Source organism: Rhea americana, unplaced genomic scaffold (genome assembly GCF_003343005.1).
Source record: "Rhea americana isolate MKP2758 unplaced genomic scaffold, rheAme1 scaffold_191, whole genome shotgun sequence".
NCBI lineage: Eukaryota > Metazoa > Chordata > Aves > Rheiformes > Rheidae > Rhea > Rhea americana.
This window is the reverse complement of record NW_028186050.1, coordinates 908,686-935,267: the sequence shown is the minus strand read 5'-3', so window position 1 is coordinate 935,267 and position 26,582 is coordinate 908,686. Positions and strand designations below refer to the sequence as shown.

Sequence of the window (26,582 nt, the reverse complement as noted above, 5' to 3'; positions counted from 1 at the left end):
GAACCAAATGCTCTTTGGAGACAGAGACACAGTTAATAAGTTCTCTGGGGGGAATACAGCAACCTGTAATTAATTTTTTAAGAAAAATGAAATCAGGCGAAAGACTGAGTCCCTCAGGAATACATAGCAAACTGTTTTAAACTTGCACAACATTGATAACCATACACAGATTTCCTATTGCTTTTAAAAACACGATTTGTAAAATATACATCAAAAAAACTGGCTCCAGTAATGTATTTTTTTTATGCAAGTCCTATCTGGGTCCTTCTGTCAAAAGGGATTTCTAGTTGTTACATCTTTTCCCAAAAATCAGCTTTCATATGCAACTGTTGAAATATAATGTCATATACATGCAATTACTATTTTATTGCAAGGTTTTCTCTTTAAATAATTACCACCAAATTGGTTCCCATGGTCACTTCATGCATCATACAGATACATTTGGTAGGTAAACAGCTCTTTGCAACATTACCATTGCCTTTTATGATGCCTTTTAATAGACACACAAATAACAAGGTTTGCATTCAATCAGTAATAAACCCCAGTTTCCATCAGGTAGTTGATCTAGACTATCTGGCTCAAATTATCTGATTTAAATCAGAAGAGTTGATGTTCTTGCCAAATCTTGTACTGCCAAGCATATTTCAGAGGCTTTTTTTAGGCAACATCCTGTCAAAAGCAAGGGAAGAGACTTGAGGTTGGAGGGGAAGATGTAGCTCCTCAGGAACCAAGTTACTTCTGTATTGACTATAAACACAGCTGGTCTTTGAAGTCTTTGTTCCAACTACAAAGACTGATGACAAATACATATTAACAAAAATGTCTTTGTTATTTGAGTGTAAGATCTGTTGGAAGACCTGGGACTAGCCACCTTGGAATGCAAATCATTCTGCTTCTTCAGCAAGGTCCATCCCATCACGGCATCATCCTGTTCCCTAGGATGGAAGCAACGGTCCAGGCACATGGAAAGGTGGTGAGCGCAGCAAGCAAAGCTGAGTTCTTACTGGCTCATTACCCATCACAGACTCCGGATTTTCATTCTACCTCTGGCTGTTCTCATCTGGAACTGCCAGCAGCAGCAACAGTTAACTTCTCTCTCTTCTTTCTTTGCATTAAGCAGGAAATGATTTAAGTTACTTTAACAATGATTTTGACATACATTCAAGAAAGTCAAGGTAAAAATGCTGCTTCATTCTGTAATCCTACATTTGAAAGTCAGCAACAGAAAGGTTATGTTTTAAGTCTACCGCAATGGTTTCTCAAAAGGACACAATGATACTCCCAAGAAGTCAAAATTATGGAAAGCTTTTCTCCCCAAGGAGCGCGGTCTTTAAGGGCAGCCGTGAGAAATCCTCCTTTATGCAGAAATGAACATGGTGCCTCTGTACAACGTCCTTCACCTTAGAGACACTTCTGCTCAAGTGACAAACGGTAAGAAAGACACCTCTCAGTTATATTAAAATGAGTCTCCTGTCCCCACTTTGCTCCCCATTTATTTTGTAGATGCCAATATGACAGACAATTGTCTTTCAACTGTCAAAAATTCACACCCAAAACAAGCAATAAACTTATATTAAGTCTTTCAAAACAGGAATCCAGAAGAGTACTTATCCTAGAAGACGACCCAAATACTTTGCTTGGCTCATAGACATAAATATTTAATGCGGAAACAGCCCAATGGTTTTCTACTTTTGTTTAAGCCTCCATTTAGCTAGAACACTTAGTCGGTACCATGACACACACATCAGTGCTCCAGCAGTTACTAGGCCTGGACAAATATCAGGATTTTAAAAAAGACTGCTCTTAAGAATGAATATGCAAACACAGTAGGGACAAGAAGCTGACTGTGAAATCATGTATACTGGGAAAACACTGACAAAGGAATATAAAGTTAAAAAAAATAAAACCAAATAACAAAAAAAAGACATTACTATAAAGTTCTAGAAAACATGCAGTTTTTGTTTTGTTTCACTTTTAAGTATCAACTGGGCTGATATTGTTTTCCTTCTTCCCCAAAAGGGTGGTACCAAACCTTGCGAAATTCATCTCTCTTACTGCATGCTAAGACTTCAGGGGAAAGATCAAATAAGCCAGGTTACTATCTCCTTTCTCATCAGTTTAAATGAGTTATTATAATTTTAAAAGTTAGTTTAATTCAGCCTGTGTACTGGACAGCTGCAAAACCAACCAGAGGTAGACAAGAACCGCGTGGCCCTCTTGTTGCCAAGGTGCAGCGGATGGGAGAAGAGCAGAGCTTCGGCGTTGTTGCTATGACTGCAGGGAAGAAGGCTTTGCCATGTGATGAGCTAATCATTTCAAAATGCTCCATCCCTTGAGGATCTGCATGAACCTTAAAGAGAAATTTCACGCCAAACATCCAGAAGCTGTCATTTGCACATCTGTATAATTTTTTTGTGCTAATTCTACCTCTCTTCATTTCTTTTTGTCTTGCTGAATTGGTCTAACCGTAGTTACACTAAACTGCAGAGCTTTGATATATGCCCATTCACTCTATGTTTCAAAGCTGAAATAATCTGTAATAATGAGAAGCTGGCTCCTCATGAATTAAAATTACATTCTCTATACTACAGTCTTCATCTTATCACACAAATGCCAGAATCCTACTACTAAGAGACATGAACCAGTGATAGAAATTTCTAAGGTTTCAGACTAAGCCTGCAACTTTTTTTAATGCAGAGCTTTTAAAATGCAAAGCAGATTTTGTTTTGCTTTAGTAATTTACTTTTTCTCTCCCCCCCCCAAAAAAAGGAGCATTTTCACTTGTGCAATTATTCATTCTAACAACTGTTCCATAGCATGAACTATATAAAGGTGATTTGGTAAGGCTTAAACTCAGTTCTGCCCATCCCTTCTGATCACCAATCCTTATAGCCCACCTGTGCAGCAGGAAAGCAGCTCAGCCTTACTCAGAGCTTAGTGAGAGGCACTGTTGTTATGGCTGTGTAACAGCAGGTTCAGAAATTGCCATCCAGCAGGTAGAAGTGTCTGTTCCCTTCCCTAAGCCATAGAAAGGAACTGCCCAGAAATATTTTCAGTACATTTCAAAGCAAAACATTGCACTGGAAGGCAACCTAAACTCCCTATTTCACTTTGCACCAAACGGACCAGGAGCACACTCCATTTCTGTCTTAGAGCAAAAGGACAAGAAGATCCGCACTCCTACGGAGCCCGCTGCAAAAGCACTGCCGGGTTTCACCAAGGGAAGCCCAGGTGGTTTCCTGCAGCACAGCCGTGTATTCCGGCTCACTTCCCCTGCCAGCTCCCGTGCTCCGGCAACGGCTGCCCCGTGCTCCGAAGGGTCGATCCGGTGACAGGTTGCTTTGGAAACGCTAACAGCTGCTTACTGTGGCTCGATTCAGAACGGACAGCRCATGTGAATGACGCCAATCTCACCAGTCTGATGACACAGCGTGCAGACACCTTCAGGCCAACCTGTGATCCACGATTCGAGGAGCGCCGTGCCAGTGAAACGAAAGCATYGGGGCACTGGAGGTAGAACACTTTGCTAGACTCTTCCTGATATTAGAAAAGAATCAGAAGCAAACTATGCCTCCATGAACAGGCTGCTGACTCAATAGCAAACATTTGCCTTTTTTGCTACCTCAAAGTTTGCTCAAAACAAACAGCAGAATTACTTCATTCTCATTACACCAAAAACTGCTGTAATTTAATTAGCTGTTTAGCAAAGACTCCAGGAGATAGCTGAACTTTAAAACTTTCAACGGCATTTTATCCAGAGTGCTGACACTAATGAAAATGATGCAGCCACTAAAGACTTCCTCAAAGACTAAGTATGATGCTAAGGTTAGATGAGATGCCAATAAAAAACAGACACCACAGTCATCTTTTTCACTTTTTAGTGAGTACAGGGACAATCGATCAATTTAGATGAGCCTGATTCCAGTTAAACAGGGCATCCAATCCACTCACCAAATCCGTGAGCTTTCGCTGCTGGCTCTCCAGAGGTAGAGCGGTCATTCCCAGCTGCAGTCAGGACTTTCCTTCTAACTTTTATTTATTACAATACTAAAAGGAAAATACCACCCACAAGTATAAGCACCAAGGACAGACAAGGGTGAACAGCTTGTCAGACAGCACTGCGCAAGGCCAGATGCTGATAAGGACAAGGCCAACAAATCTGATGTAGCACCATCAGGTACAGTTTAAGAGACACAGTTTGAACTGCTTGAGCAAGCTTCAACAGCTGTAAAGCACGGGCCCGGAGGCCATTGCCCAGCTTTAAGTCAGCCCAACCATTGGCACACAAAGTCCACCTTCCCAAGAGATGCCATCATAACAACTCTGGACTCAGAGCGCGAAGCCCTGGTGGCTGCCAGCCTGCCAGGGTCACCGGGCACTCGTCAGAGGAGCCAAGGTGCAGATGGGAGATGGAGAGCTGCAGTCGGGTAACTCCGAACCGCCTGTGTTACCCTCTGGCCTGGCATCGCTGAGCCGCAGACAGCTGTACAGCATACCTGTCTCATCCAAAGTCAAAAAACAAGAGACACAAGCTGGTAGTGATCAATTCCCTCCCCTGGATCCAGCTTGTTGGGGTGCCAAGGAGGAGGAAAGGTCCAAATGCACCAAATGCCTTCCCAACTGCCCAAAGGCTGCCAGGAAAGTCTGGTGCAGAGGTCCCCAAGACGATGGGATGGTCAAGGGAAGAAGTGGACAAGTAAGACTGCCAAGGGCCAGGTACCGCGGGGATGGGACATGCCTCTTCCTCACTGCTGATCTTTACCTGCTTGTCCTGCGTGGTGTTTTGACAGCAGCCAGGTGAATCATTTCCTACTAATATCTTACAATAAAACTATCCTCTTATCTCATGAAYGGAAGCTACATCCAAAAACGTTTTAAATATTAGCTCCTACTTGCTTCGARGCAACCAAGAAATGACCTGTTAAGCAGCAGAGGCTGTGAGCAGCTCTTCTAGTGCTGACCACAGCTGACCACAACAGAGGGCAATAGACCTGTCTGCCACTGTAGCATGTTCAGGAAAAACAAACAAACAAAACAAAAAAAAYCCACCACCCACTAGTAAATGAATATATCCTCTCTAACAAACATTTTGCCTGACTGTTCTCCTATTGGGAAGTTGAACAGTTTTTGGCTGTTTTTTTTAACTATTAGTTTCCGCTGACAAGAGTGCTAAAAGATGAAAACTTAACAACTGTATCTGCAATGAAATATTTTGATGAAAAACATCTGGAATAAACCACTTACAACTGAGACTGATAACTAACCCCCTAAAACCATACTTCTGACTGAACAAGACACTGGTATAACATCAGTCAGATATTTGCCAAATGCAGCGCTTTGATGAAGCAAACAGCAAGTGAGCAGAAAGTACATCAAAATCAGAAAGAAAATGAGGGATTTTGGAAGACTGGGAAACACTGGCATACATGGAGCCAAAGGATTTTTTTTTTAAAAAAAAAAAACAACTTGCTTCTTTCCCCCTGGAAATGGAGCAGTAGTTTACAGGCTTCCAATATTTGGAGCAGTCCCTCACACAACAGGACAGATGATTTCAAAGAACAGGGGCTGGATTACACCTTTATAGATCACAAGCATATTTAATAGGTCAGAGGGCCTCAGAAGATCAAAACATCAGTGTTTGTAGAATAATGGCTTCTTCAGATAGTTATGCCAAGACATCACCATTAGGCACAGCTTGCCAGATCCTAAAACCTCAAAAGACATTTGTGGAGTGCTGGATAGAGCTCTGCAATCCATCTCACATTCTTCTTTGTTATGCCAATTTGCCCTTAAACCTTAAAGTACTAAATCCAAGAGAAACAAGAATTTACAAAAACTGCTGAACCAGTTACAGATTTGTATTCAGTTACAGCTATCAGCATGTTTTGAGCCACCAGATCATTATTCCACAGTGACCACTTCTATAAGGAGAACTTAGAAAAGAAAAATGGGACATAACACTAAAATCCGTTAATCACTTTGGCAGGGACTTCTGGAGCGCTATGTTTTTTTTATGTATTTCCAAAGCACAGCAACAAAGTACAAGCACTAAGAAAATAAATAAGAAAGCCCCAAATCAACCAAGAAGCATAAGCAGGTATTTTTTAACTCCTTTACAGGTGCAGAGATGAGGAGTCTGATACTCTGTCTATTCTTAGGCAGGGCTTCTGATTTGAACACGCAGCTTAGGTTAATTGGGTAACTACACTCCAGCAATCAGGCATCTATGATGTGTGCTGCTGCCTGGGAATTCAAAATGATGCCCGTGTTTATTATGCACAGTGAAGCGAAAAATGGGATGTTTCTAGTTAAAAACAACAATACCCCTCTCCTCAAAAAACAAACCACATATCCAAGTGATACAGCCCTGTCATGCAGCAAGTCAATGGCAAAGGCCCAGGACTCAGGGACTCCTGGGTCCTGCTTCTCTACTCAGTCCATTACACCATGCTACTTTYCTACTCACACATCCAAATCAATCCGAGATGTTTCACAGCATAAAGCCTCCATCCGTACTTAGCAGGTTATCATCTACGATGTCTAATTGCATCAATATAGTCAGTAATACAGCAGAATCCCCTCAGATGATATAAACAGTCATTCCCAGCAGCATCCTGGTTAAAATAGCTCAAGACTAGRAAGATCATAGTAAATAAAATACAAAAATACAAGCGATATTCATTTGCTTTTATCAGTTATTTCTTCATAACTTATTTGTTTGGCAATACATAAGATCAGAACCGAAAGAATAACACTTGTTGGATGTTGTTAAATCATCTGTACTTGCCAGAATGACTTCTGGCAAGCAGAATTTTTGTAAATTTGTTTCCAATTAGTATATACAACAACTGTTGCTTATGCCCAGCTGAACAGAGCTTCCAGGAAAATGTCCCTAACAAATGGCCATCTGATTGTGTCCTCATTAGGAGGAATACAGTGTATCTGAATGAGAAGACTAGGAGGAAAAGTAGCAGCAAAGAAAAGTCATAGGCACACCACTACAGTGCAAAGAGATAAAGAAAAAAGCAATGTACTTTTGCTCACTTGAGGCACAAAATCAAAAGTTTTGTGTGAGGGAAATCCAGCTTATCTTCCAAAGCCTTTCTATTGCCTCTTCTCAGATCAATGTCTTATACCATGCGATGCCTTTCTGGAACCTAACTGATGTTTTCTGGTACTCTGAACAAGTGATTTCAAACACAAAAAATGCTTGGATTCCTGGCCTATTTCATGCCCTCTTTCTGTACCCTGTCACAAAGTAATTGATGACTTCAATCACACTGCAATACTGATTTCCTTCCCTGGATCAATACACAACACTTCTTGATTAGGTTTTTGGTGCTAGGAAAAATCTCAACTCTATCAGTCTTTAGACTGGTACAGTGCTCATACTAGTGTAAGGGGATCCCTAGACTTAATTTTAAATGAAAATAAGCACTATATTTCCACACATACATATAGACTGAACTTCAGATAATCCACACTATTGAACAGCTCACAAAAAAACATGGGAAAGAGAGAACTGAGGACAGGGAACTGTGAAGGGAAAGGAAAGAACCCCCCAAGGGGCTGGGGGGGGGGAGGATGGGGTAAAAAACAATATTGGGTACATAACTTCACCAGACAGATAGACAGTTTGAGCAGAGCTGCAAGAATATCTCAGTTGTTTAAACAGACAGGCCTGAAAATACAGCTGAGGACTCCATGGTAGATAAACTTCTACTCTCTATTTCAGCAGGATGACTTCACCTCAAAATATGTATTGAAATCTATCCCATAAAATTATTTTAAAAAATAATTTGACCATTGCAAGTCCTACCTCTGGACACAAGTATTCATTTCTCATACTTATATAGCAACTTCATCCCCAAACTTCAAGCATTTCACAATCACATCTATGCAATACAGTGCAAATACGACCACTGTTAGGATGGCTTCCATAATAACCCAAGGACAGGATATCACTCAGCAATTAAAAAAAAAAAAAAAGAAGATAGAAAAAAGTTTGTGGTCAGGGCAAGGCAACAACCAATTAGAGAGTGCTGTCTTTAAAAAAGCCTGAATTTACTATTTCTACAGATCTACTGCAGCTGTTCCATATATGTATGTGTGACCTATATATACATTATGTGTTTGTAAAAAAAAAATTTTTGTTCTGTCTACACTGAGCTACTTTATGTAACTAACTACAGCGTGATTCAGGAAAAAACAAAGATGTACAAGTTCCTTATATAGTAAAGAGAGAAAAACAACCAACACCAGGAAGGACTGATGTAACAGACCTAGAATGGTGATYTAAAGTGGATGTTGTGAAAAACTTAAAGCAGCACGCTTCCTACCTATTCTAAAGATATACCTTTTTTCCCTCTGCAGTGCCAAATGTCTGTGTAAGTCATGTAGACTTAAGTGGCACAAAGAAATGAAAGAAATGGATGGCCAGAGGCCAGCATTCAGGCAGATTTGGCTGTGCAAAACAGCGCGAATTTCCAGTGTGCACAGGAGGAAGCAGTACACGAAAGGGAAATGAACAGGGACTCATCCGGAAAAAAAAAAAAAAAAAAACACATAAGGGATATCATTCAGGAAGTTTAAAAAAGGTAGATGAGGCTGGGTCCGCAGGACCGAGTGATACTGGTCCAACCCGTGGCCCCAGACACCCTGCTGGCTAAAGCGGCTGCAGCCGGCCCGCCTCTGCCAGCACCAGCTCCAGAACGTAAGGCAAAACACATGAGTCAAAGCAATCTGCTCCTTCGGCTGCTTCCCCCAAATATTGTCGTACTAACATCCTCTGCTTTCTGCCTTAATCCATAGTGCTACTATTTAAGAGAACGGAAAACACCTGCACGGATGACAGAGACCTACAGAATCACCAGTATGATATGCTGCTGGGGAGATCCTCATGTGGTTTCCACAGATCAGGCTGGGATGTTTGTGTGTATCTTGCTCCTTACTCACATGACAGAAAGGAGAAGGTAGAGCTGGCAGACCTGTCCTGTCTGCTCATTTTTCTTTTTCCCAGCCATGCAAACGGCTGGGCAAAAATATATGGATTCTCCCAATTCAGCTCTCAATTCCACAGCAGGTACCTGGATGTCCCAGTTCCTGTACTCCTATAGTTCTATGAGGGTCACAACAGGTGGAAATTTTACCATTTAAGCCCCTATTCATATCCTTTAACTTTCCAAAACATCTACATTCAGGCTTGCAATTTCCCAAGCTTAAAAACTCAGCACACAGTGGAAGATCGTTTGTTTTTAAACACTGAAAATGCTCCCTTTTCCCCCCCTTTTATAAATGTGATTGTACAAACAAGTAAGCAAGCACACCAGCAAGCACTGATRTCAAACTTCAGCATGGAGAATTTGTAATTTGGGGATCTGAACTGCTGGCTGCTCTGATTTTCACTGAGGTTCAGTGGCACTACCCGATACAAGAAATACTGGCAACAAAGTCTAGTTGATATGAGACATGTGAGATCATTACAAAATTCAAGTTCTTTTCCTGGTTCTGCCAGTAACCTGCTGTATAATCTTGGTATTCTCCCTTCTCTGCGCTGTTCCTCCTTTTTTCTGTGTCTTCCTTGCCTAGCCACTGCCTGGGTCACTACAATCCTGATCCTTCAAACTTCTAAACAGGTACTTTGACATGTTTTAAATAGCTCCACTAAAATATATACATTACAATAGGGAGCCCAGTACATGCAGTCCAGCCTGCCCTAATGAACATAGATGCAACATAGCTATTACATAAAATTAATGTGCCTGAGTATGTACTCATCAGGTGGCACAAGACAGCTGTTTCTTTAAAAAGGTAAAAAAAAGCTATTGTGAAATTATCTCCAAATTGCAATTTTAATTGTTACATAAGAATGAGATTCCAAGGGCTAATGGAACAGTCAGATTTGCACATATGTATTACTTCCTATGACTGTTTATCTGATTAAATGTACAATTAACTGAACACACATCTAACATCATTCTGAACAGAAACATGACGTGTAACTAAACAAAGCTAAATGTTACCGGTATCTTTGTTTTACATTTCTTGATTTTGAAGCTCATGCTAACTTTGTTTACTGGTGCAGTTTTTCATGCTTTATAGTAAAACAACAGTCCTCCAGATAAACACAGCCTTTTTATCCAAGAATCACCTAAATGCTTTACTGGTGTGAGAAATAACGAAGGAGAAATCTTATCCTCAAAAAAAAAAAAAAAAAAAGGCTAAAGCAAGGGTACAGACAAAGCATCAGCGAGACAGACAAGAATACATCGCTGCTCTATTCAACCTATTTCATTCTTAATGGCAAGAACCTTCATTCAGAACTGAAAGGGAAGCATTTGAAAAACCCCTACTTTACTAAGGTATGCTTCCCCTTAATCCCCTCAAAAAAAGCGAGGTGATCTGCTTAGCTATGGTATTCAGATTTTTTTTTTCTTTCTCATAAACTTCATCACATCTACCATCAAGAGGTAACCTCTGTTCACTTCACACCCTCTTCTCTAGATGACCAACAGCAAGGGAAGCACATTCAGCCCTGCAACAATTCCAAGGCTCTCAAGATCTCCTATGCTATCTTGCCTGAAAGATAAAACTCCATAGATAAAGAAACACCAAAACCACTGAAAGCCAGTTACTTGCCTGTATCTACTATGACTACACACTACTCCTATCCCTGGGTATTTCCTTTGCCTTTTCCTATTCTGTTCATTATCTAGAGAGCCCTTGTAAGATTCAGCCTATGTGGCATACAGTACCATGTCACAGTGCAGCTCCAAGTTTAGGTCTCCTTTATTAGTGTGAAGTCGTACATAGCCCTTCTTCTTCACATATTTGTATCTTACAACATCCTCTTCAATAGCAGCTGTCTCAAAACAAAATGCAATAATTAGCTCTCTGGAAGTTTACTCATTTATCTTTAGAAATCATCAGCAAAAAAATGACTAGATTCTACTGTCTGACCTGTTTCCCTGGGGCACTGGGCCTTGGAAATGCACTCTACAATTCACCTACGATAACTTCATATTAACCTTTCTATGCAAAACAATCTGCACTCTAGAAAGGCACCAGCTCCTCTGGAGTCAACAATATCATCCATATTTTAAGTCATGAAAACATTCAGTATTACATACTATAATTTTCAAGTAATGCCCACCAATCACAGACATTGCTTTGAAATCAAATTGTTTCTTGTCAAACTTGGAAGCCAAGCAGGTAGTAATCAGTCAACCACAAATTGCTGACATATGAGAACCTACCCAGCTCTGAAAACATAGGAAGCTAAGTTACTGGAAACATTACAGGAAAGTCAAACTAGAGGACCAGTGTAGGATGTTTCCACTTCTATTTTGTCAAAACACCCAGTTTAATCAGATATTTTTAACATTCTGAAAGATTCATCTCCAAATCATTGTAATCCACCAAGTAAAGACACTGAATTTCGTAAGCATGCAATTTTACCACTATGTTCAATCTCTGCCTGTGTGTGTGACATACTCCTACATTTTCAGTGCAAAAAGTCAAACCTCTCTCTTCTGCTGGAAATACTAATTGCCCAGCCATTTAAGTGACAAGAAATTATATACTTTTGTATTTAAGATGAAAGGAAACGTTCTAGTATTAAAGCATATTTTTGCTTAGAGTTTAACCTTGAAAAGCAGTAAATCAAAAGTCATCCCCACAAAATTTTTGCTGTCATTCTAACCAATACTTGATTAAGTCGAAAAGATGGTAAACATTTTATACATAATTTGAGGGGAGATTATGCTTCATTCCTAACTTACGTAAGCGGATATCCCATTTTGTGGTCTATGAGCATAGCAAATACCTCATTAATTTCAGTTGAAGGTAAATACCTAACATTCAAATCCAAAGCTAATTCATAACTGTTTCATTATTTTCAAAATTAGCTCACCAGAAAGTAAGGATATATCTGCTCAGGGAACACATTGCCAAGGCATCATTACTAACCAATTACCAATGCCTTCCTGCAGCCCACATAAATGTGTGTGCACTAAGGAGTACACTTCAAAACTGGACAGAAATAGCTTGTAGATAGGTAGTTCTAGTACCTGCTTCGTGGGTTGTTTCTGGCACCATTGCAGTGGAGGTGAATGAAGCACTTACTGCTCCAGTGGAATAGTGGGCCTGTTCACAAAGAAAAAAGCAAGAGAAGACATTCCATCTTAGAATTTCTCCATTTTTTTTCTATACTGTTTAAATATTAGAAACACAAATGTCATCTATGTTATCCTTCTGAAGGCAGACTTTCCGCTCTAGTTCCTATAGAAAGAAACAAATGCATGACGCAGTGATATTTCTCCATCTGTTACCAATAACATTTACTCTGATGAATTTCTACTTAAGGCTGCCCAGTCAATGAGCTGAAAGCGCTCACAGCTTCCACAATAGTTCAATACATTATTATTCAAAGATTTTATTATCAAAAGATATTTGTATGTCCAGAGGTGGAGATACGAAATGAGTACTGCTGGCAAGACATCTGTAAAAATTTTCCAATGCTGCTGAATGAGTGGATAGAAGATCCAACGAACCATGGCAACGTGGAGGAGAAAAAACAACCAACCTCCTCTCATGCACAGGACTTCTGCATGCACTGGTGCCATCTCTTAGTTTCCAGTGTCTATTCTGAGCTTCACAAGTTTTTTGCAGAAAAGAAACATGAACAGCACACACAGGTTTTATAGTGAATCACAAAGACCAAATGAACCAGAGACATTTCCAGTGAGTCTGGAGCAATTCTTGCAGAGAATACAGATCTCTAAGTCACAGGTCAATGCTCCAACCACTAGGTCACACTACATTCTATGAGAGTTTACAGTTATATCCATCTACATTATTAGCTGACAATCTGGCTCTCCAACATATGAAGAGCTCATTATTCTTTCTCATCTTAATTTTTCTCCCTACATCTTTTGTTTTCTTATAATGCTACGGCTCCCTGAAGAAAGAGGATATGTGATCCTACCCCTATGTCACGTACCTTCATTAATAAATCCATCACAAGGTCCCCTCATAAAAAGCCATGTGCTGCAATGCAATTCATTTTCATGTAAGTGTAATCAAAGCACAAAGACACATATGTCCCAGAATTATTAAAGGAAAGAACACAGTCTTCCCATTTCAAGCAGCCTTTGATGCAGGAAATCAAGATGTAGATGAATTATTTCTCCTGACAGCCATGAACACACAGTAATATGCACCTAGAAGAAGATCCTTTAAAATATTTCACTAAAATTCCTGCATTCCCATGGAAAAAGTGTCAAAGCAGCTGTGATGATTTATATATTTGCCCACACCAGAAATGACTCATTTGCATTGCCCTTACAGTGTGTTCCCTCTGTCAATAACTGCAGGAAACAATGATAAACAAATTCAAAGCAAGAGATTACAACCTGAGGGAGAAAAAGGCTCTGCCAACATATACATCATAACTACATCATAAAAAAATCCTCCTTATTGTAATCCATTTCTGAAATGTTTTAGTTTGTTTACAATGATTTAACAAAGAGAAACTCAGTGACATGTACAATGTATTACAAAGGAATCCCAATATGATTCTCATATTCTCATCTATGATAAATTTATGAATTTATGTGCAACAAAAACAAAGGAAAAACATCTATCACTGTTCTTGAAAAAGTCAATTAGTGCCAAACTATAAATCAAGTCAACTTACTGCATTCAGTTTATCCACTTTTTTCTTTTCAGGAGCCTTCATAGTAGCTGCTAGAATATCATCTCCTTTGAATTCCTTATAAAGTTCCAGTAAAGTCTCTCGGGTCTCTGTATTTGTATTTTTCAAATAGTAAGATGGATCCAATTTTGCTTTTTCTTCCTCTAGATAAAACAAAGTCAAATCATTTGGAGTTAAAAGACAAGTTCTATTTTTTTCTCCTTCACCATATTATGTATCTTGTTATAAAAAAAATCTTCCAGACGTTATTTCTACTTTTTTAATAAAATAGTCCAGTAAAATTGTTTATTCCTGTAAAAACAGTAACAATTGGCAATACATAATGATAAATTACTGCAAAAATCTACTCAAAATCAAATATATTTTTATAAATTTCAGTTGTTCTGTGTCTTGGTGTTACTATTTGGTGGAAATTAAACATTTAATCTCCGAGTTACTATCCACTGAAAATAAATGCAAATACACAAAGAGAGATGTTTTCCTGTAGAATTCGTAGCTTAAAACAAAAAGAGGAACATAATAAGACCCCCCAAAAAACTTGTATAGGATCAGCAATTACATCTCATTAGAAACAGTTCTAAAGGAAATCACAAGGGCTTAGGAAATATTTTTTTCCATCAACAGTTTAATATTAGCACGTATCACTAAGCATTCGGTTATCAAAGCATTACAAAAAAAAAGGATAAAATATGCAGTTATTTTTTGAGGATTAAAATAATTTGGGGAATATTTATAGCATTTTAGGAAGTTTAAATCAATCTTCACCTTGAAAGAATTTTATTGGCATCCAGACAGAAGTACAGCTAACACATGAGAGAGCGCCTACCACAAAATAGGCAGGTATGAGAAGACGTAGGTTYACCTTTTTTGGTTCTGGTACAAGGCTAATGGACTTTTTGACAAATCATTTTTCATTCCTCTCTAACATCTCTCTCTACCTATTCTACCTATCTACCTATTCTTAACGGGCATAGAAGTGTTCTGTTTGTACAGCACCCAACCGAGATAGTCAATCATTTCTCAAAGAATCATTTCTTTGAAAATATATCAACACCTTTTGATGTGAAAGGGACAGTTTCAACAAGTTGTTAATGCTAAAATGTTTTCAAAAATATCTTTCAAAATTACCATTAGACACTGAGGGTTGCCCATTCAGAAAACTCTGCCAATTCATAATGTAGTCTTTGGAATTTACATTTTAGGGCTGGTRTTTTCACAGCCTGCCATCAATTCATCCTTACCTGGATCAATTACTTTTAAGTTGTTCTTAACATGAAAAAAGTTAGAAACGTTGAATTTATCCAAGTTTGTTGGGTCCTGAAAATAATTAAAAAGACAAATATCAGAGAGTCTGGTAAGCACATGTTTTCATGAAACAAACTAGTTTGAAGGGTAGATGCCAGTATAATAAACCAAAAGAGAGCAGGAAGGGAAAAGGCATAACCATTTTTTTAGACACAGAATAACATTTTTTAAAAAAGGCAATAAAAAGTGGTATTATTAAGTGGTCACTACAGGAATGAGCAATAAAATCCACAGTCCATTAGGTGTGGGTCTTTATCCTGTCACTGGGTAACTTTCTGCACAAATTTGACCTTTTGTTAGAGTGGATGAGACAGGCAATGCATACTGGTGACCTAGGTTACACTATCTTATTATTAAATAGTCCTCAATCCTCCTCCTACAATGATTTCAAGGTTTGTTCTTCAAGCTCCTCTGTATCACAAAAAGGTCAAAACATCCAGGACATCCAACCATTTCTAGGAATTCTATCTTATAGCAATTATCTCAATAAAATGCAATAGTCTTTATATTTAGGATAAAAATAATGCAACATATTATGCAAAGGACTGTAACACTGATCCAAATAGTATAATCCCGAATAAATTTAATAAAGTTTTTTACGCCACTCCTATCAGTTGAAAAAAAAATACTGACAATTCCATCTCTGCTAAAATAATGGTTAATACAAGCAGAGCTGGTAGCTCCATCACATGTTAAATGATATAATTATGCCTTTCATTCATCCCTGAAATTGTACGCTTCCAGTGCAGAGTACACTTTCAGTTTTATGGCTGAGACTAAAACCAAAACACATTTATGAAATCARGTTGCATAAGCCTACACCCTAATGATGACCCACTTGCTTTTTTCTGTCCTTTTTCACATCATCACGTACTCATTCTCTATTGTTTGCTGCCCTACTATAGCCACTCTGACAGATCTTCATCAAGACATGGGATGCCAAAAAATAGATATTTTAAGATATTGCATTAGAAAGAGACCTTCTTTACAAAAATCTACCAAGAAATAGGAAATCTGAACCTACTTTTAAGCCATTTTTGTATGCTCTTGACTCCTGCAATTTCTGTGACAACAAAAATATGACCATCCTCAAAAATATGTATGTACAACTGGTTTCAGCCCTGCACTCTGACAGTCAACAACACGTGTGGACAAAGCCCAGACAAAGGCTCACGTTCTGCTTCCAGAAGATGCAACCTGCCTCCTCCCAAATCTTCTTCACTAACCATAAACTGCAACATTCACTGACAGAAATGACGGCCTTGCACTTCAGTGAGCCACCACTGCCAGTAAAGCAAGCAAGACTGCACGCCCCTTCCAGGGAAGGGGAAAATAATCTRGATAGTAATACTAATACAGACAAATGGATTTATAGCAAGCTGCTTTGCTGCTGCTCATGGCAAAACTGAAGGGCAAGATTCACTCCTGGAAAAGACTCCTCATAGCAAGCGGAAGGGAGAGAGGGCAGGAGACGGCAGTAAAGATTAACCAGGTAACGTTTTCGTTCTGTTCCTATAAACACACCTTTTTGATTTAATGATTTATAGGTCTTCCAAAAATAAAAAAGGACATCCAGATTATCAGTGCCTTATGAAATCTCAAGTGTTTTGCGCAGAGGGTACTGTGAATCAGCTTAGTCCAGATCGTTTCACAAACAGCTCATTTAAATGCTTACTGGCTTAACTAGCCTAACTGCTGGTACTGAGCAACTCAGGCCAAAAACAACACCCCCCTCCCCTCAAAAGAAGAAAAAAGAAGAACAAAAAAAAGAATAATAGCTTCCTTCTCTGTAAGACATTCCTCAGGGCTCTCCAAACCTTCACTGAGCTCCCCACCGGCAGCTCAACCATGGCAGTATGAAGGACACTAAGGGCCAAACTGCTCTCTCGCCTTAGAGACCGCAGCCCTTCTGCTCTCTGAGACCCTGCAGAGCTCAAGGCCACCGCGACCAAAACGAGACACCCAAGTCCTGGGCACAGTTCTTCATTACATGCAGGTGGGCCATTTACTGAAATGGTCACCTAGTGACAAGGCAGACAACTCAAGCATATTCCCTAGCTGGCTTCCCTCTGCCCGCGTTGGAAAGAAAAAACAAAAAATGTTCCGCAAGTTGAAACTTGAGTGTCACCTTACACAGGTTACATAGGACAACTCACCCACAGACTCCTCCCTCTACAAAACAGCATTATGAGACACTAGGAGAAGTCTGATTAGAAGCAGATAAATACGTGTACTAAGTCCAGGAGTAGCACATTGAATATTAACTTAAACACAAGATACCATTTGCTTCTACTGTCCCCAATAGCAGAAATAGATCTGGCCAGTCCAACCTGCCCTGCAGAGAACACAAACTAACATCTTACTGATGGTGAAGATTCCTATTGCAAAAGATGAGCATTTTTCAAGGTAGCTTTATGTAAATTTAAAGCGTGCACACATTCTTCAAACATATCACTTCAGGAAGAAAATTGTCTCAACATTAATAATCAGCCTGCCAAGTTCCACTCAGTGCCTCAAAGACAGTTCCTGGGCGCAGAACCAAAGCAGTCGAACCAAGATGTGAATGCTGACACCGTACAGACAGAGAGGCTAACGTACTTGTTTCACGAAAGCCTTGAGCTCTGCTGTATTAATGGTCTCTCCTTTTCAGTGAAAGGTTGAAAACATGAGGAATATTCCAGTTCTCGTTAAGATTAAGGCCTATGACATGAAGCCTGCTGGATGATTATTGYAAATTTCTGTCTTACTTTATGAATCCACCTTTTGCTAAGAGCTACAAGAGGGTGGGATCTCTGCCACCTGCAAAGGGAAATGCCAAGTTATAAGGAAGAATCCCGAACACCTAAATAGCTTCTGTTCATTCCGGTCAGAAATTGGTGTTTTTATTATTATTACAGAATACAATTTTGCTGTTTAAACATTACCTTGCTGTTGTTGTGAAACTAAAGAAGGAAGTTCTGTGTAAGCACATTGAAATCAAAAAAACCAAGATGACCCACAAAGCTAATTGACCTACCTCTGTTTGTTTTATCTATGGGAATTTGAATAAATATTTTTAAACATGCTAACATTCTCAAGGTCTTTCTAATTAAGCCTACGAACTAAAAACTAAAATTTAGCAAATTACTAACACAGATACTGACTTCAAAGGGTTGCTAACAATCATGATTATTATAAATCTCATATTTGATGTTTTCCTGAAAGTTGAGCTCTGAAAACAATCTTGAGCTTTTTTCTACTTTTTTCCCTCAACATTTTCCAGTTCATCTACTCAGAGACACAGCTTAAAACTCATTCATCTTAAGCACCATACACACACACACACAAAAAAAAAAATCAGGTCAAAAAAAAATACAGAGTCTGAGACTGTGGGATCTCTTAGAGGCCTGGCTTCTTTCTTAACGTTTGGTTGGCCATACTATATGCAAATAACTATTTTCAGGAATGTTATCTTCAAATCACACAATTTGGAAGCATAAAAAACACAGCAGATCCGATGATAAAGTCTGACTCCAGGCATGTTAAATTTGAGAGAAGTTCTGCAAATTGACACGACTGGTTTCCAAACAACTCCCAGTTGGCATTCTGTCTCTGAAAACAATATTGTGAATGAATGCCCCCAGCCCAGCGAGGCAGCCTTGCCCCTTGGCTGCAGGTAGTTTCAGACACACTGTCTGCTCAAGAACTCTGCCTGGACTGCAGAACGCTGGGACTTCTTGGGTTTTCTTTGGATTTTTCTCTCTGGAACGGGGCCATATTCTCCCTCYTACCCTCCAGCTGAGAAGTTCAGCATGGACCACAGCCCCACATGCCCCCTCTTTAGCAGCSATCCGGCACACGCAGACGTATGTGCCTGACTCACCGCCAGAGAGCCCTCACTTGCAACCGAGAGAAAATCTGCTCTGACCTCCTGCCACACGAAGAGCAAACGAGAACTGGCTGCGGACTGAAACATCAATTAATGGTGTGCTGCTCAGCTACYTCCAGCTCAGTTCATTAGTTATGCTCCCTGTCACAAATGCCAATGGTGTTTAACAGCTTGTCAGGAGCCATGTCTTGTCTACAGCTGATTAGGTTGTATRGAAACAATAAAATTGACAGAAGGAAGCACGTAAGAGTATGAGCCTTTTCTCCTTTGCAARCCTGTTTGCACTCTGCCCAAGTGCGCTTTTGTCTCTAGTTATTTCTCCCAGGAAAGCTCCACCCGTGTCCGTGGTGCAGAGCAGAGCCSTTAGCCAGCAGCATCGCTTGGGGAAGGCTCTGGGCAGGCTGCCATCGGAGAGGGACGATGCCTATTACCTTTGGCATGACAGGGCAGGGTTTTATTGCAATTTTTCCAGCTACAGGGGAACAGGCAACCTCTGCTCCTGCATTGCCCGGAAGGGCTGTGCATCCCTTGCCAGCTCCCCTCCCCTTGAGCACAGCCCACCAGTAGCTTCTACGGGTTTCCCTGAGCAGGAATAACTTTTTCTGTATCCCCACAAATTTGGGGGCCATTTTATTTCTGATTTTTGTACAGAGATACAGGGGAAGGCAAAGAATTTGCAGTCATTTCTCAGCTTGGGGGCAAAGGGGAGCTCTTTTTTGCTGGGTACCTCTGAAGACTGCCCCAAAATGGGTCGTGGGCCTCACGCAAGCAGAATGTCATGGCAGGTGTTACTGTGCTCTCCTTAGGAAACTTGCACACTGATTGTGATCGAAAGAAGTCCATAGGATTCAATAAAAATAAAAACGTCCAGCTGAGATGATGCTCACCAGAAAAGATAKCATAGACAGGTTATTAAAGTTTGCACGATGTTTAGCACAATAAGGAAAAATTTGTATGTATAAATAATCTATAAACTACATTATTCAAACTTTCCATTTATCTTGCTCTATTTCACTACCAAACACATCTACCCCATCTGCCTCCTMGGACATTCAGAGTCAGACTCTGGAAATGCTGTTTGCTATTGATAAACAGAGCTATTAACGACAGTCCTATTCAGCTGTTATTTGCAAAGCAGAGAGTGGGGGTTTTTTTTTTGGTTGGTTGGATTCTTTCTTCTTTTTTTTTTATAGCAACCTCCTTTATATCTAACCTTTTGCCAAACAGCAGGGTCAGTGTTACCAGCTCACTCTATATTCAATTTACATGGGGAAGGGGGAAAACAAAGTGATAAAMTTCAGCACATAATTGAAAGAAACAGAGGACACAGCTCTAGAGCCACAAACTGGAGCACAACAGATTGCAGTCACGAACCCTGGCGGGRAACCAAAGCCACAGGTGGCAGAGCTTGGCAGCACGAAGCCATGACGCTTACTACAGCACTGTCAACACGAGAATTTGGAGGAGATACTGGTCTGCCTTCACAACAATTTACACAAAGAAAATACTACAAGAAAATAACAGCAGATTCATATATCAAATACACACAGGCAGTTATACCCAGGCTAGCCACACCACTTTGAGCTGATCCTGGTCTCAAATTAAGCATGTCAGGCTTGGTGGCATCCGAGTAGGAGAAATCTAGGCATACCTGCAAGTCGTCTTCTCATTCAGTACCCTAGAGTCATTCTAGCCTGTTTGCTGAACATCCTTGTTTGAAATAAGATTTAAAAACTATTTGGATGGAGGGTCAAACTTTAGTTGGTTAACCACCTTCGGATGATCAAAATTTTTTCCAGACCAATCCCAAAGACAGTGAAAGTTCTGCAATTACTAAGCTGCTTTGAGACAATAATACCACAAGATTTTGCACTTACAAAAACTTAGCTAACACAAGGCTGTAACATATTGTTTATTTAAGGGGAACAAATCTACTCATGCACTATATACATCATCCTAAATCAGAGAATCATAGAATGGGCATAGGAGAGGTAGAAGCAGCGTCTGACTGTGACCTCCATGTAGCTGGTAGGATAAATGTACAAGTGACTGGACACTGATCATAATCTGCTTAGTTTCTATTAATGGACATAGTACTGTGAGCAAAAGAGAAACCCAACATGTCAGGAATAGAACTGAGATGAGAAACATTGATAGGTGTTTTGAAACACATTGAAAAACACCGTGTCGCCACACAGGCATCACAAAATTGCTAGTCACCACATTCTGAAGCTTAGAGAGCTACAGCATATCACTGCTTAAATGAAAAATCTAAGCTAGCCCTGTAACAAGAACACACTCTTTATACATGCATTCAATTCCAAACATACAAAAAATACCAAAATATTTTAAATAACTGCACATTTCAATTATTCCTTCAAAACCATTTGGTCTTCCATACTGATAAACAGAAACATTCTCCATTCACTCACGTCTCTTTTTACTGTTCCAAATCCGTTAGCAATCATGCAGTTACATTCAAATATTCTGCTGGGAGCCTTAATTCTGAAAAAAGTTGTATTTTTGCTTTCATTGGATTAAAAACGTTTTACTTTGTTGTATTGGCTTTAACAGCCATGTCCCCAAATGAATGGGGAGAAAAAAAAAAATCTGTAAACATGTTGTTCAGCATTGGGGGGCAGCAGAGAAAAGATACACTTCAATTAAATTTAGACATAAATGAAAAATATTTTTCTATTCAAATTAGACTGTATTAGTCTTGGTTGCTGGCAATTACCTGTTCATGAGAGATGCACACTAACTCATGACTCCAATAATAATAACTTTTGAAACTTTCTTTTCCCCAATCTTGCAATCATACAAGCTTAAAATGCCTTTATTTTACGATTTATTTTTTTAAACAGAATTTTTAGATCTTTTTATACTAAGCTTYATTTGTAAAATAAACATCTATTACATTCTGAAATGCTGCTCTACAGGCTTTTAATTTAGGTTTTAATATTGTTAAAATCATTAAACACTGTAACATCAGTATCTCTTCACATTTAAGAGGAAAAATCATTTCAATTTTGGTGGTAGTAGTTCTCTTCCATTTTATATTTCATAGACTTACATCTTCTCATTTTATAGTTTCCCTTTAAAAACAATTTGGAGTTAGACAAAAGCAAACATTTAAATGAAATCCTTCAAACTGCTGCTTATTTTATACTACATGTAGGGAAGCTTTCTATAAAAATTGCTTTTCCGAAACTTTGACTATTTTAGCCTCCTTTGAAGACTAAGAGAGACAATCAACTTCAGCTTTAATGTGAAAGTCTTCTACATGCAAATTTTCACCATTCCAAAGAATGTTGTTTTGGGTAGCACAGACCATGTTACACAGGCTGTCCACAGCTGAAGATGATTCTGGATATACCTCTTCCTTTCCCTTATCCAGTCTCAACCTTTACCCTAACACAATTCTGTTAAGTCTCACAATAAAACAATGGTGCAACAATTTTCAGATAAAATGGATAGATACAAACAAAAATCCTTTTAAGTAGTTTCATAACTAAAATTTATGATTACATACATCTTATGTTCAGTAAGATCCTGTGAACTGGCAACACAAGTACATCTGTCAAAATTCACATTTTTGACTTTTTTGTGCACCATACAGCTTTATTCTTCAACTCACAAACTTCAGCTAATGCAATCTACTTATATATAGGGTGCACAGAGATCACTGTAGATATTTTTCAGGCTCTAAGTTACTTGGCATCATTGTGGCTCATCTAGATAACAAAGAAAACAGAGCAAGTCTCCTAACCAACACCACATACAGAACAATGCTTCTCAACTCAGTTACTTTATTGTAAATGCTGTAACAGTCTATGTAATAACACCTCATCTGCAAAAAAAGGTATATTATAAGACACGCAGAGGAGAGGAAAGTTTACCTGCAGTGTCACAATGTCTTGCCGAGTGAAGGGCTCATCTGTCAAGAGATCCTTGTAGCTCTTTGGTTTTATGTTCAGCTGCTCAACTGCCTAATGGCCAGGTGAAAGATACAGATATTAAAAAAATCACACTGTAATATGTAAGCATTACAAGTAAAGATGTTATGCTATCCAAACCTTCAGATATAAAATGATGAAGAAACAATTTCATCCCTCCATTCTCAATTGGCATTTGCAGTATTTTCATTGCGTGCCTCAACAGAGATGAGAAATGAGAAGCCTTTATTTCATCTCTACCTCTGTTCAAGCTTTCTTCTTAAAAAAAAGTAATCTGCATTCCCTACTTACGCACATGATTTTAACGCACATGATTTTAAACAAATTCATCTTAAAAGTGRTGCCAAAATAAAAAGCCCTGCTTGCAGTTTTCTAGGTCAAGTATTTTACAGATGGTATAAGGCAGGCAGCTTTAACACGGGGTTCTATCTCCCCCTGCCCATCAGGGCCTCTCAGTGAAAGATGCATGTTCCAGGTCAGCTGGGACAACAGCACACGCAGAATTGCATTAGTCCCTCATACTCTATCTACCCCACTGCTGCATCTAGCCTGGAACAATGCTTATGTCCACCTGAAAAAAAAATCAAACGATGTTCTGCAAAGCAGCAGTATGTTACTTCACAGTAAGAATCAATGTGGAATWAATACATTGTTCTTACGACCAAATACATCACATGAACAGATGACTACAGAGGTCTACCTGCAAAAATACAGGTTCAGCGTTATTCATCCAATTGCCTTCTAGTCTCCTCAGCTAAAATTAATAGTATTTTTCTAGTAACTCCAGAAGTCCACACATGAATTGTGAGCTTATAGTAAATATATAAATGTTTTGTTTCAAGTAATATACTCCRTAAGAAACACAACCTCTTGACCAAGCTTCTCTTTAGGAAGCACTGTATTATAAATACAACAAACTGAGTAACAGTTTCATAACGTGGACAAGCATTTAACAAAAACTACTCTAAAATCATTCTTGATTTTCATCACACCAATCAAATCCTCAAGTTTCCAGAAGGAATAGAAAACATTTTTTATTTTAACCTAATCTCAACTGTTCTTGAAACTGGAATGAAGTCAGTTCAACTACAACAGAGTAATTTTTCAAAAATGTGACAAATCTGGCCTTTTCCCTGTTTGGAAGTGTTTCAGCTTTTTTCCTCTCTTAATATCCTAAAGTTCTACAGGAATTTCCCATCAGTAAATTTCAAGAAGCAGATGTTTCAACATTCAGACGTTTTATAATAATAGATATGGTGAATCCATAAATTGAAGGATTTATCTGCTACTGAAAAACAAATAACACTTGCTTTTACAATAAGATTATACAAATAAACAAAAAATTACAACAGAAATTCCACTTGGGATCACACAAACGTTCACAGAACACATACTGGGTGTGTCTACTAAGGCATTCTCCCCACTCTTTCCCCAGCTCCAGTTAAAATACTTATTCATTGGCATTAACAGAGGGCAGGTGATTTGTGTTTTGGTGATGACTTCGTATTAGAAAGACGACAACAGAAAATTTGTCTATTAATTCAATTGAAGAGCACATAAAAGCAACACATTTGGTCTACAAATCTCTACAATATTTGGTTCCATACAAATTAACTATGGAAAAGACTTCAAAAAGTAAATTTAAATTGTATTGTGGGTTTACTGATATTCTGAAGGCATAAGTGGGGTGACAATTTGTGCGGTCAAGAYATTTCATGTCCACGTGAAATCAGTTCCTCTCCATATACTTTCATTTCCCTGGCTRTAAAACAAGAATAAAACTTACCTATCTTTGTAAAACTGTTTATGATCTTGAATCAAATGCATCAAACATAAAATATTAACAAAATGCAAGAGAGAACCTACCTCATAGGCAAATACATTTCCAGTTGTCTTGATGGCCACAATATGGGAGTTATTGGTGAATACAGTAAAYAGCACTGGACAGTGGTATTTACCTAATAAGGGGAGAAAAAGCCTGAATTTGGGATAAACTGCTCATGACTTCTAAAATATGGAATAACTCTGTTATCTTTGTGAAGAATATTTACATTCCTTTTCAACATAAAAGGCAACTTTAATGTCTACTTATTGTTGTTTTAACTCATGCTGATTCTTCAGTGCTAAACAAAAAAGTAACTTACAAGAGAATTTTAACTCAAGAAATGGAAATGCAGTTTTGAAATCTACTGCCCTCAATCCCCCAGCACAAAACTTCGTCTAACATGCTTGATACCTATGAAGTATCGTAATATGATTATTATTGTTGTAATCAAAGTTTTATTGAGAGCATGAGCCTGTATCTTTTACGTGCCAGTTGCTCCATTTTCAGCGTCATTCTCAGGAATGCAACTTTAGTTTATACCCAAAAGTTCACGGCAGATGATGCCCTTTGAAAGCTGTTCTGCTTTTAAGAGACGAGAGCATTTTGTATTCAAACATGGCAAGCAGAATCTCATTAAATCTGAACACGTTATTCAATAAGGAACCCAGCTTCTTCTCTAATCAAGCTGTGAATTTTCCCAAGAGGGTCAGCATAAATATTAAGCATGTCAACAACAAGCAAACTGATGGAAGCCAATGGATGAGGAAAAATAAAAATGCCTGGATGAACTCAGTAGAAAGCAATTAAGAGAAGATTATTAATACTTTATCAGTTTGCTAGACTGGCAGTTTTGGGTAAGGTTTGGAAATAAGTTGGGCCTATTTGATTCTTTTCTTCCTAATTACCATCTGAAAATCAAAGCCAGCAGGGAGACCGGAATATATACTGCTCACAGCACCTACAAATACAGGCAAAGCAATCACCTACCGAGCATTTACCTATTAAGAAATCAGCCAAAGGAGGCACTCTGACCTCCGACATGCAGAAGCAAGTAAAAGTTTGGCGTTATTTTTGTTAGTGTCACTAGAGCTGAAGGAAAGCTGTCACCACAAAGGCCTGAAATTCAAGTGAAAGTTCAGAAAGGATTTTCTAGAAGTGGCATCAGGGCCCAACTGCTGAATACATAAACACACTAGTGAAATGTGAAGCCTCATTCCAGCTTCATAAAACAGATCACCCTGCTTTCCTTTTTAGCACAAGTGAGGCTCATGAGGGCACATACATGCCGTTGATCTGAATAAAAGGTATTCAGCTAAAGAGGCATCATTAAATGGAAGAAACTGCAACATCTGAGGGCCCTTTTTATTGGATAGGTGTGAACAGAAAAGATTCTGTATACATAGCAACATGTTGTTTTCAAGAAATGTTTGTTGATAGACCTAAATACAATTTTTACGCTTCCTCTTTTATTGCATTTTCCCTTGATCTGCTAATGACATAACATGACATTTATTTTTTATTATTATTTATTTTTATTTTTTTRAAGGGGGAAAAGATTCTGAGGCTGCATGGCTGCCAGCTTTCCACCTCAGCATCATTAACTGGACTTCTTTAAGGAAAGCACAGTATCACCATATCTTGCAAAAACCTTGTCCATAGTGMCTACTGATCATTTTTAACTCCCTGCTTTTAAGGTACATGGAACACAAGACTCRGAGGAAATCCATCAGCTACCGGAGTCTGAGAACAGACCACAGTCTATGGACTTTGGTAGGGTGAGGAGACAAACACTTCAGAATTTTATTCCCACCTGATCCTTGTCACTCTCACTTCAAAGGAATCATTATCTTTCTCAAAAAAAAGATAAATTTATCTCTATTCTTTTCTTTTATTCCTGGCAGGTTTTGAGGCTGC

General features: G+C 38.9%; 1 protein-coding gene across 1 annotated transcript in view; it reads right to left on the bottom strand.

Annotated features, from left to right (window-relative positions):
• The window catches only part of PPIL2 (peptidylprolyl isomerase like 2), a 77,090-nt gene that overhangs the window by 31,133 nt on the left and 19,375 nt on the right, over window positions 1-26,582 (bottom strand). Inside the window, exons 8-13 of the mRNA XM_085302754.1 lie at window positions 24,710-24,801; window positions 22,787-22,876; window positions 14,956-15,031; window positions 13,697-13,857; window positions 12,069-12,144; window positions 10,755-10,861 (exon numbers count right to left, since the gene is read on the bottom strand). Coding sequence (XP_085158880.1) covers window positions 10,755-10,861; window positions 12,069-12,144; window positions 13,697-13,857; window positions 14,956-15,031; window positions 22,787-22,876; window positions 24,710-24,801 — 602 coding nt within the window. The remainder of the gene's footprint in view (window positions 1-10,754; window positions 10,862-12,068; window positions 12,145-13,696; window positions 13,858-14,955; window positions 15,032-22,786; window positions 22,877-24,709; window positions 24,802-26,582) is intronic.